The sequence below is a fragment of the Sus scrofa genome, chromosome 4 (genome assembly GCF_000003025.6).
Source record: "Sus scrofa isolate TJ Tabasco breed Duroc chromosome 4, Sscrofa11.1, whole genome shotgun sequence".
In the NCBI taxonomy this organism is placed as follows: Eukaryota; Metazoa; Chordata; class Mammalia; order Artiodactyla; family Suidae; genus Sus; species Sus scrofa.
The window spans coordinates 36,808,627-36,820,891 of NC_010446.5; the positions used below are offsets into that span (position 1 = coordinate 36,808,627).

The window sequence follows — 12,265 nt, forward strand, 5'->3', positions numbered from 1 at the left end:
AGTCACAAAAAGTGTCAATTTACTAAGATCATTGAAGATGAATACAAAGAAATCACATGTTTGGGTAGAGACCAAACATGGAAAGTACATGTAAGAATAAATACACAAGTACCTGATACTGAGTCCTTCCCACAGGCCAGGCACTAAACACTAAATTTATTTAATCCTCACAATCCATGGAGGAGGTATTACTGCTTTTTTGATTAGAAAATAGATGAAACATAAAGGTTAAGTAACACGCCCAAGACCACAAGCTTGGAGTCAGGATTCAAACCCCACTGGTCTACTCCACCACCTGCTCTCTCTACCACCAGGCCATCCTGTCTTTCAGCATGCTTATTTCATCTTCAAGCTGCTCTGAAGTGGGCACTATTAAAGCCTCAACACACTGAGAAAACTGAGGCAAGAGAGGTGAAAAATCTCCCCAAAGTCAGAAAGTGGCAGATTGAGTTCCCTTAACCATTATACTATGTTTTAACTCTTCACCTCTGTTTCTTCAAAAGGCAGACAAGAAAAATTTCATTCCCTGTAACAGACAAGAGATTCTCCACTGGTGGAAATTTACAAGAAGAGAAAGAACAAGAGCAGAGCTGACATTCTCCTGCCTGAACAGGAGAGGCTGTACTGAATGAATGATACATCAGTATCCCTTTATTTTTTTTTTCTTTAGGACCCACCCACAGCATATGAAAGTTCCTGGGCTAGGGGTCAAATCAGAGCTGCAGTTGCCGGCCTGCACCATGGGCCTGGCAACACCAGATCCGAGCCACATCTGTGACCTACACCACAGCTTGCAGCAACGCTGGATCCTTAATTCACCAAGCAAGGCCAAGGATCCAACCCACATTCTCATGGATACTAGTCAGGTTCTTAACCACTGCGCCACAACAGGAACTTCCAATATCATCTTTACCTTCACTTCAACAGTTGAGCAAACTTCTTTAGAGACACAAATAATATTAGCAAAAAAAAACAAAAAACAAAAAAAACAAAAAACCCTTTCCTTCCAAAGGTGAGAAGATTGTACAGAGTTTAGTTCTAATATGGCTGGTTTAGTGCTTCTGTATATAATAAGCACAGTTTGTAACAGTAGTTTAGTCTACTTCTCATACACTGTAAGAGTTTTGGAAGTGCTTGCAAACACATACCGAATATCTACTAAGAACCAGGTCTTCTGCTAGGCATTAGAGCTACAACGACATTAAAAAACTGATAAGTAGGTTCTGCTCTTACAGAGCTTAGAATCCAATTAGTATCAAACACCAATTTAAATTGTACATCCAACAAGTACTACAAAGGAGAGGTAAGACTGCTGTTAAGAGTCTGCAAATTGGACTCCTACAGCAATCTTAAGAAATGGAGTAGGGTGGAGATATAACCTAGTCTGAGAGGTAAAGCAAGACTTCCCCAAAGAAGTGAGGCATGGGCTGAGATCTGAAGGATAAGCTAGAATCAACTAGATAATGAGAAGAGGGAAGAATATTCTAGACGGAGGACCTAGCATATGCAAAGGCCCTGTGGTAGGAAGTAGCACCGTAAGTACTAGGATTAGATCTAGGCAGTCTGACGGAAGGATCTAAGTTCCCCTTTTTTTAAAAAAAAAAACTACTATTTTTTTTTTCATTTTTTTAACGTCATACTGAAGTGTAGTTGATTTACAATGTTGTCATCATTTCTGCTGTGCAACAAAGTGATTCAGTCACACACATACACATTCTTCCTCAGAACCTGAATTCTCAACCTCTATCCTATATGGACTTTCTGTTAAGTTCCACTCAGACAGCTTCTGTTTCATCTGTGAAATGGGAAAATTAGGACCTCCGTCAAAAGTGGGGGTGGGGTGGAAGCTTATAGGATTAAGTGTTGAAATAAATTAAAAAAAAAGACAATAAAGGGTGTGATAAATGAATTTATGACACTATACCTGCCAACTAAATAAACTGTCACTGCTCTGATACACAACCTTCTGAATACACTAATAAAATGTAAAACTAAAAAAAAAAAAGGCAAGTGTTGAAAAAACAAGGTAAACATAACTGATGCATCGTAAATCACAAGGACAATGCCTTGAGTGAGTCTGACACGGATTATTTAGTTTGTTTATATCATTCCAACAGGTAAATTTAGATAGTATTTTTTTCTTACTGGCAAGTTTAAAACACAATGAAGATCTGCTCACCGAGTATAATACATCACAGCCTCTTCATAATCGCCTGAGTTGAAAGCTTCGTTTCCCTTCTCCTTTTCACGAGTAGCAAGAAAATCCTTTTCCTTCTCAGTCAGACCTAAAAATAAATGTTATCTGCTCTAAGTAAAAATATAACTTAAAAATTTTTTTTAATTTAAATCTAAGAATTCTTATTTTAATAGAAACAGAAAATTGTCAAATAAATAACAGAAAAAAGAGGTTTCCTAAGTTTAGAGGTATTTCTCTGTTTTTTAAATCATTCAGAGTTTTTGCAAGTTTAGATTTTTTGTTTTATTTTGTTTTTTTTAGGGCCGCACCCGAGGCATATGGAGGTTTCCAGGTTAGGGGTCGAATCAGAGCTACAGATGCCGGCCTACACCACAGCAACGCCAGATCTAAGTCACATCTTCAACCTATGCCAGATTCTTAACCCACTGAGCGAGGCCAGGGATCGAACCTGCATCCTCATGGATACTAGTTGGGTTCCTTAACCACTGAGCCGCAATGGGAACTCCTAAGTTTTGTTTGTTTGTTTTACAACTGCTTTGTTTTACTTCAATGGTACTGTACACCTGTGGACCTCAAGTGAAAGAAAAAGTGCCCCATCTTTTTGTTTGGAGGCAAAAAAGAAAAATTTTTGAAGGATTTGGAGGGAAAAGAGGATTCGAAAAAATGAAAAACATTAATTACTCGAATTCCCTCAGTGCGTTAAAGATCTGGCATTGTCATTGCTGTGGCTCTAGTTGCTACAGTGGTGCAGTTTCGATCCCCAGACCCCAAATTCCCACATGCCACAGGCATGGCAAAAAAACCCAAAACCAAACCAAAACAAACAAACAAACAAAAACACCCTAGGAAATAAAAGGAAAATGAATTACAGTAAAAAAAAAAGAAAAAGGTATATTATACCTATATATTTTAAAGTCTCACTAAATTTAAGTATTATTTACTATTACTCATATAAAATTAAGTAATTAAAGGATGGAATGGGATTTGTTAGAGGTGTTTAACTCAAGGAGAAAATCCACAGACTTTTAATGGAAATCTACAGCACTTAAAGAGAGTATTATCTGGGGAATTCTCCGATGGCCTAGTGGGTTGAGGCTCTTGTGTTCTCACCACTGTGGCTCTGGTTGCTGCTGTTTGGCGTAGGTTCAATCACTGGCTCAGGAACTTTCACATACTGCCAAACGAAAGAAACATACACATACACCAAACACACACACACACACACACACACACACACACACACACACACACACACGAGAACCTGAAATCAATGTTGCAACTCTCATTTGAAAGAAAAAGAAAGAAATATAGAAAGAAAGAAAATGACTGGACTGACAGCTTTTATTATAGAAATTCAAAGATGACTAAATTATTCTTCCTACAGTCAACTAATCTATGACAAAGGAAGCAAGAATATACAATGGAGAAAAGACAGTCCCTTCAATAAGTGATGCTGGGAAAACCAGAGAGCTACACATAAAAGAATGAAATTAGAACACTTCCTAACACCATACACAAAAAATAAACTCAAAACGGATTAAAGACCTAAATATAAGATCAGATACTATAAAACTCTTAGAGGAAAACATAGAGTGAACACTCTCTGACATAAACCAGAGCAATATCTTCTCAGCCCTATCTCCTAGAGTGATGACAGTAAATGCTGGAAAGGGTGTGGAGAAAACAGAACACTCTCACACAGGTGGTGGGAATGTAAAGCGGTACAACCACTAAGGAAAATAGTAAGGAGATTCGTCAGAAAACTAAAAATAGAATTATCATTTGACCCAGAAATCCCACTCCTGGGCATCTATCCAGAGAAAACCATGACTCAAAAATGTTCATTGCAGCAGTAGGTACAATAGCAAGACATGCAAGCAACCTAAATGTCCATCGACAGATAAATGGATAAACAAGATGTGGTACATATACATGTAATGGAATGTTACTCAGCCATAAAAAGGGAATGAAATAATGGTATTTACAGTAACATGGATGGACCTAGAAACCATCATGCTAAGTGAAGTTAGTGAGAGACAAATGTCATATGCTATCACATATATGTGGAATCTAAGAAAAGGATACAATGAACGTCTTTGCAGAACAGATACTGACTAACAGACTTTGAAAAACTTATGGTTTCCAAAGGAGACTGGTGGAGGGGGGGAGGTGCAAATTGGCTGAAGGTTTGGGTTGGAAACACTATAAAATGGGGTTGTGATGATTGTTCTACAACTATAAATGTAATAAAATTCATTGAGTTAAAAAAATAAAGATGACTAAATTATTATTTTCCACCAATTACCTGCTGTATCTAGTCTTGTCTCAATTTTAGACAAATGTGACCTATTGTTGATCACAGTTTTCTCTTTGTAATCGTCATCAATTTTTGAACATTCCTTTTCCACGTCAAATCTTAAATGAAAGAATAATAAAAACTAGGAAAAAAGTACAATACAAGCAAGAGAATAAAATTTATTACTGATATTCTTATATTTGTATGACTGTGCCTTTAGAAAAAATACTCTAAAAATGCATGATAGGTTTGTATTAACAGTCATCTGTACTCTTTCTTAGAAAACATAGAACTTAGGGAGAATTTAAATATTAATCAGACCTAAACTGTGCAGAAATTTGTAATTAAAATTGTGACCAATTTCTCTGAATTTTAAATTTTTTGATATGTATTACATTAGCTGTTTATGGTTATTCCTATAGATGAAAGGATGCAGTAGTTTTTTATTTAATGAAAAAACAAAATCAAGAGTGCTTAATCCAGATACTCTTAGTACTCTGCTGACATAACCTGGTATTCTTGATATGTTCAGGCTTAAAATAATTAAGAATTTATTACAGTATTTTACAGTAGAGAATTTTTCAATGACAATTTTATATAAATAAATTTAAAACATACTTATCCCACTCTGCATAATCCCTTGGAATTTTCTTTTTAGCTGGTCTACTTTTAGAATTTTTTTCCTGAAAAAATAAAATTATATTTTATGAGATATTTAATATAAGATTAGCAGATTATAGGAGATTATAGAACACTGCCTTTCTAGATTGTACTTTGTCAACATGGGTAATATTGTGAAGCACATTTTCTAAAATCTACTGCTTTTATGACTCCATGTCAGAATTCCTGGAATTCAAAGAAAGAGGGGAAAAAAATAACAGCTTTTGTTTTATTAAAGAGCAAAAGGAATTTTTTAAAAAGACTAGCAGCTTTCTCTATAAATGTGAAGTACTAGATTACGACATACAAATTGAATGGATAAGAAATAGGTACCCTTGAAGTTATAACAAATCCAATATTATAATTATTAACATACTATTCAGTAGATTAAAATGATTTTAAATTTGTAGTTAATTCTGAGGATTTTAAGTACATATATATTTAAAACTTACATGTATGAAATGTAATTGTTATTGATTTATATAATAAAAAAGGACTAAACTATCATTTATTCTTTATAACGTAGGCATTGAAGAAATAATTGCTATATTCATCAGAGCTGTTTTGCTTACAATGACAGACATCCAACTTGGACTAATTTTATTTAAAAAGAGTAAATTGGGGAGTTCCTGTCTTGGCGCAACAGAAACGAATCCGACTAGGAACCATGAAGTTGTGGGTTCGATCACTAGCCTCGCTCAGTGGGTTAAGGATATGGGGTTGCCGTGAGCTGTGGTGTAGGTCACAGATGCGGCTCAGATCCCGTGTTGCTGTTGCTATGGTGTAGGCTGGCAGCAACAGCTCCGATTTGACCCCTAGCCTGGGAACCTCCATATGCCGTGGGTGTGGCCCTAAAAAGACAAAAAGACCAAAGGAAAAAAAAAAAAAGAGTAAATTGGAGTTCCCATCACAGCCCAGCTGTAATGAACCAGACTAGTATCCATGAGGACATAGGTTTGATCTCTGGCCTCCCTCAGTGGGTTAGAGATCTGATGTGGCTGTGGCTGTGGCTGTGGCCGGCAGCTGCAGCTCCAATTGGACCCTTAGCCTGGGAACTTCCATATAACGTGGGTGCAGCCCTAAAAAGACACACAAAAAAGAAAGGAATAAATGATCAGCTTATGTAAACAAACTGATGAAAGTGCTGGGATATTGGTCAATAAAGGACTCAGTGACCCTCTCTCAATAGCTCTTGCTCTCTCCGCTATCTCCTTCTCTACCCCAGAAGTCTCTGCTTCTCTCAGCCTGATTTTGTTTCCCCTGCTGTCTACTTGCTTTTTCCATGTGGTAGGAGGTGTGACCATATGCATTCTGGATTATAAACTCATAGCTGTCCCAATCAGAAAGGAAAAGGAGAGCGACTCTACTCATCTTTAGAGAAATGCCAGGGGAGGACTCTGATTGGCTAGCTTGGGTTATGTGCCTATTGCTGACCAAGCACTAGCCTGGTGCTCTTAAGTTTCTCAACCCCAGGCCACATACCCACTGCAAGTACCAGAAGGGAGGAAAGAAAATGACAGCCATTGTGTTCACAAATAGCTTCTTAAATGGTTTTCTTTCTTTTCCTTTTTAGGGCTGCACTTGTGGCATATGGAAGTTCCCAGGCTAGGGGTTGAATCAGAGCCACATCTGCAGACCTACACCACAGCAATGTGGGATCCAAGCAGCTTCTGTGACCTGCATTGCAGCTCATAGCAACACCAGATTCTTAACCCACTGAGCAAGGCCAGGGATTGAACCTGCATCCTCATGGATACTAGTCAGGTTCTTAACCCACTGAGAATGGGAACTCTTTAAATGGTTTCTTAAAAGTCATAATTGGAAACCATTTGAATGGGCCAGTTACACCAGCACAATTTTGTAACATTCTCCATGGGTCATTAGAAGTTAAACATATCTTTCAAATGTCCCTACATTCCCTACTATCATTAAAAAATCACATTTTTTTTAATTTAAAAATCCTATCTGTTAAAATCCTCATGGAGCTCCCCAAGAGACACATGACAAGATGTTCAACGTCACTAATTATTAGCGAAATGCAAGTTAAAACCACAAGATAGCACTTCACACCTGTCAGAAAGGCTAGCTAACATCAAAAAGATCACAAAGAACAAATGTTGGCAAGGACATGGAGAGGGAACCCTCATACATTGGTGGTGGGAACGTAAACTCCACTATGGAAAAATAGTATGGTGGTTTCTCAAAACACTAAAAATAGAACTACCAATTGACACAGCAATTCAATTCCTGGGTATATATTAAAAAAAAAAACCAAAAACCAAAAACACTAATTTGAAAAGATATGTGCACCCAATGTTCATAACAGCATTATTTACAATTGCCAAGATCTGGAGGCAACTTAGGTGTCTATCAATAGATGAATGGATACAGAAGATGTGGTACATATATGGAGCTCCTATTGTGGCTCAGTGGGATTAAGAATCTGATATAGTAGCCATGAGGATGGGGGTGGGTCCAATCCCTGGCCTTGCTCAGTGGGTTAAGGATCCAGCATTGCTGCAAAACTGTGGCATAAGTCAAAGATGTGGCTCAGATCCCGAGTTGCAGTGTCCGTGGCATAGGACAGTAGCTGCATCTTTGATTCGACCCCTAGCCCAGGAACTTCCATATACTGCAAGTGCAGCTGTAAAAAGAAAAAAAAAAAAAAAGAGAGAGAGAGAGAGAGAAAGATGTGGTACATATATACAATGGAATACTACTCAGCTGTAAAAAGAATGAACTTTTACCATTTGCAACAACATGGATGGATTTGGAGGGTATTTATACTATGTGAAATAAGTCAGACAGAGAAAGACAAATACTGTATCATACCACTTTATATGTGGGATCTAAAAAATAAAACAAACTAGGAGTTCCCTTGTGGCTTGAGGTTAAGGATCCAGTGCTGCCATTGCTCTGGCTCTGGTAACTGGTATGAAATGAGTGATCCCTGGCCTGGGAATTTCCGCATGCCATGAGCATGTCCAAAAAAATAAAACATTAAAAAATAAGCAGCAAAATGAATGGCCCTAGAGATTATCATACTAAGTGAAGTACTCACACAAAGACAAATATCTTATGAGATCACTAATATGTGGAATCTAATCAGAAACGATACAAAAGAATTTTATCACAAAACAGAAATAGACTCAAGGATTTCAAAACCAAACTTATGGTTACCAAAGGGAAATGATGGGGAGGGATGAACTGGGAGATTGGAACTGGCATATATATACTACATATACAAATTCGATTGGTAACAAGGACCTACAATTGTAGCTCAGGAAAATCTGTTCAACACTCTGTGATAGCCTATATGGGGAAAGAATCTGAAAAAAAAAAAAAAAAGGATATATATATATACACACACACATACATATGCATGGCTGATTCACTTTGCTATATACAAAGGAAAATAACACAACATGGTAAGTCACCTATACTCCAATAAAATTTATAAACGACAGGAGTTTCCGTCGTGGCGCAGTGATTAACAAATCTGGCTGGGAACCATGAGGTGGTGGGTTCCATCCCTGGCCTTGCTCAGTGGGTGGAGGGTCCGGCGTTGCCCTGAGCTGTGGTGTAGGTCGCAGACACGGCTCAGATCCCACGTTGCTGTGGCTCTGGCGTAGGCCAGCGGCTACAGCTCCAATTAGACCCCTAGCCTGGGAATCTCCATATACCATGGGAAGCAGCCCTAGAAGAGGCAAAAAGACAAAAAAAAAAAAAAAAGTTATAAACAACAAAAACAAAACAGTTTTTAGTGTTCAAAGTGAAATATTTCAGTTTTATTTTTTGGAAGGGGTGGTATGCCCATGGCATGTGGAAATTTCCTGACCAGAGATCAAACCCACACCACAGCAGTGACAACAATGGATTCTTACTGTGCCACACAGGAGCTCCTTCAGCTTTATATTAATAAAAGATATGCAATTATTTTCACCACAGAAATTTTTTTATTATTTTTTTAAAATAATAAAAATAAAATTATATTTAAAAAAATAAAAATAAAATAAACTACTAAATATAACAAAAAGGAAACCAATTCACAGATAAAGAGAACAAACCGGTGGTTACCAGTGGGGAGAGGGAAGTGTGAAGGGGGCCAAATAGGAGTATGGCATTAGGAGGAGCAAGCTATTATGTATAAAATAATTAAACTACAAGGATATACTGCACAACACGGGGCATATAGCCGCTATTTTCTAATAGCTATAAGTGAAATATCTTTAAAAATTGTGAACCACTATGTTGTAACACCTCTACTTTGTATAATATTGTACATCAGCTACATTTCAATTAGTTAAAAAAATTGGAGTTCCCACTATGGCACAGGAGGATCAGGAGTGGTATCTCCAGTGCTGTGTCCTCCAGTGCTGGGATGCAGGTTCAATCCCTGGTCTGGCACAGTGGGTTCAGATCCGGAATTGCCACAGCTGCAGCATAGGTCGGAGCTGTGGCTTGGATCTGCTCCCTGGCCAGGGAACTCCATGTGCTGTGGGTGGCCAAAAAAGAAACAAAACAAAACAAAAACAAACCTCAGGGAGCTCATCAGAAAAGTCTTTAAGTGTCTTCCTTAAGGGGACATTTTTTGGTCACAAGTAGGTATTTGAGAGCCCCATAAGAATATGAAATTCTCTAAATTCCATTTGAAAGCTCAGATTTAGCACTGGCAATGAATATTGTTCGTTGTTTTTCCTTGAAGTGACAAACCATTTCATTCATTTCCAAGAAAATGTCTATCAAAAGCCCAACTCTGAAAAACCATAGCTTGTCAATCAGTCATTCCCTCAAGTAAAAATTATTCCAGGAATAGGTTTCTACTTCAACTGGCAATTCAATCACACAAGTGCTTTTTCTTATGATAACCATCATATTTCACTTCAGAGAGAAATGCCTTCTGTGTCCTCCACATTTTGTCACACAATGTTAAAAAGATGTGTCCTCAAGATTTAACAAAAAAGTTTTCTTTTTCATCAAGGACATTTTAAAGTGAAATTGGGGTTTTTTATTATGAGTTCATAACAGTGGAGAAAACCATGACCACTAGTCCAGTTTGGGGCCACTGCCTTGATTCACGGTAAGGCATCTGCAGTTTTACCTTCAGTACAAACTTCAACACAGTGGAAGAGACAAAGCATGAGCATTAAATTTAAAAATAACATTAACTTTCTGATCCTTTCAGAAGGACCTCTGGCACAACCAGAATCCACAAACCATACTTTGAGAACCACTGTACCACTCTGTCTGTCCCTAGTAGACTATAAGCTTCTTGAGGAAAGAGACCAAATGTTATGTACTTTATATATATATTTTTTGCAATAAAATATTTATCCCGAAGGAAAAGCAAAGGGATGGTAATTTGGCTTCTATGTCATCTGTCAGCTTTGATGCTTGCTGCCCCATTGATTTGGAAAGTAGTATTTCTGAAAATATTTTTCCACCATTTTTGTTTTGTTTTTTGGTTTTTTTGTTTGTTTGTTTGTCTGTTATTCTCCAGGCCAGGGAGTGAATCCCTGTCACAGCTGCAATCACACGACAGCTGTGATGTACTGCTATATTTTTGAGACAAAGGCTTAGCAAACAATGAATGTTCAATGAATACAAATTCATTGATTACAGACAGTAGCATCCTTACCACACTTACTCAGTTACCTCGATTACCTGAGTAATTCCTAATGAAAAGATACAGCAAGGTAAATTAGCAAGAAGCAGAGTGATGAAGAGTTATGAATGGTTTTCAAATAAAATTGAGGATTCAAAGGAGAGAGGAGAAAAACAAGAATGACTCAACTCAGAATGAAGAGACTTAGGCAGCCATCCTCTTGGAGGTGATAGGAATAAAGGGAGTGGGTGGGGTGGTGGGGGTGGGGGGGGTGGAATGGAATGTGTGATCCAAGTGAAAAGCCACTGGAGACAAGGGCTGGGTCTAAGGTATCAGGGTCAGGTGGATGCCAAGAAGTTCAGTTTTAACTTGAAGTAGTGTGAAGGTGGAACTCCAACAGGAGCCTTCTCTATGGAACCCATGGGTTAAAAAGGGAAAATCTCGAATTCTCAGCTAGCCTAGCAGTTAAGGAGCTGACATTGACACTGTGGCTCTGGTTACCACTGTGGCAGAGGTTCTATCCCTAGCCTGGAAACTTCTTCATGAGGTGGGTGTGGACAAAAAAAAAAAAAAAAAGAGTGGGGGCGTGGCAGGGAGATCTACATGGCAAAAAAGGGACAAATCTCAGAGAAATAACCATAAAGGGCTGGGGATATGGTGGAAATTTTCACTGAACAGAGGAGTGACATCTATTGCTGTTTAAAGGTATCTGTTTAATACATGAAATTCATGCTTACTTATGTAATAAACTACTTCCTCTATTCCTCTGCTGGATACATAAAATTATTCCCTGAAACACTCACACTGAATTGATTCTTATGTATTCATCAAAACTGGTCAGAGTAGATGAGACAGAACAGCAGAATAAAAAAATGAAGAAGGCAGTAAACCCAAGATTCAAATCTTCAAAGGAAAACGCTGTTTCATTTTGATCCCTGAGTGAGGCTGACCCAAGAAGGTGAAAACACACAGTTGGCTGAAAAAATCCCCAGCTCTCCTAGAGGACGTCACACTTTGGCTACGCTGATGAAACTATGATAATGTTCTTAATGAAAAATAACAGCCTTCTGCCCCTCCCACCCCCACTCCCACCTCCATCCCACACCAAAAAGGCCTACCTTGGCAACATGAAGATGGCTGTTTGCACCACGAACTGGAGGCAAATGATCTTCCATTACAGGAAATGTGTCAGTTTCATGAAAGTGCATTTTATCATCTTCTTTTTTAATTTCTGAGACCCAACTCTGAGAAGAAGAGAGAAACAAAGAAGGGAAATACACAGTTTGAAATAATTAACCAGGCATTAGAAAGGACTATATATCACCATAATTTACTACAGACCGAGTTTTTTTTTTAATTTATTTTCATTGAAGTATAGTTAATTTACATTGTTGTGTTGGTTTTAAGGGTACAGACAAGTGATGTATGTATCTCTCTTCTTTTTCAGATTCTTTTCCATTATAGGTTATTACAAGATAGTATAGTTCCCAGGTCTTCGTTGTTTACC

At 37.9% G+C, this 12,265-nt stretch overlaps 1 protein-coding gene across 5 annotated transcripts in view; it reads right to left on the bottom strand.

The window, feature by feature from the left end:
* Positions 1–12,265, bottom strand: part of SPAG1 (sperm associated antigen 1) — a 97,865-nt gene that overhangs the window by 61,829 nt on the left and 23,771 nt on the right. For 3 of the 5 annotated variants that reach the window (XM_021089046.1, XM_021089047.1, XM_021089045.1), the window contains exons 4-7: positions 11,877–12,002; positions 5,112–5,176; positions 4,503–4,612; positions 2,180–2,285 (exon numbers count right to left, since the gene is read on the bottom strand). In XM_021089046.1, the coding sequence (XP_020944705.1) occupies positions 2,180–2,285; positions 4,503–4,612; positions 5,112–5,176; positions 11,877–12,002 (407 nt within the window). Of the gene's footprint in view, positions 1–2,179; positions 2,286–3,307; positions 3,343–4,502; positions 4,613–5,111; positions 5,177–11,876; positions 12,003–12,265 lie in introns of those variants that run through there. The other 2 variants (XM_021089048.1, XM_021089049.1) reach the window with 2 other exon arrangements.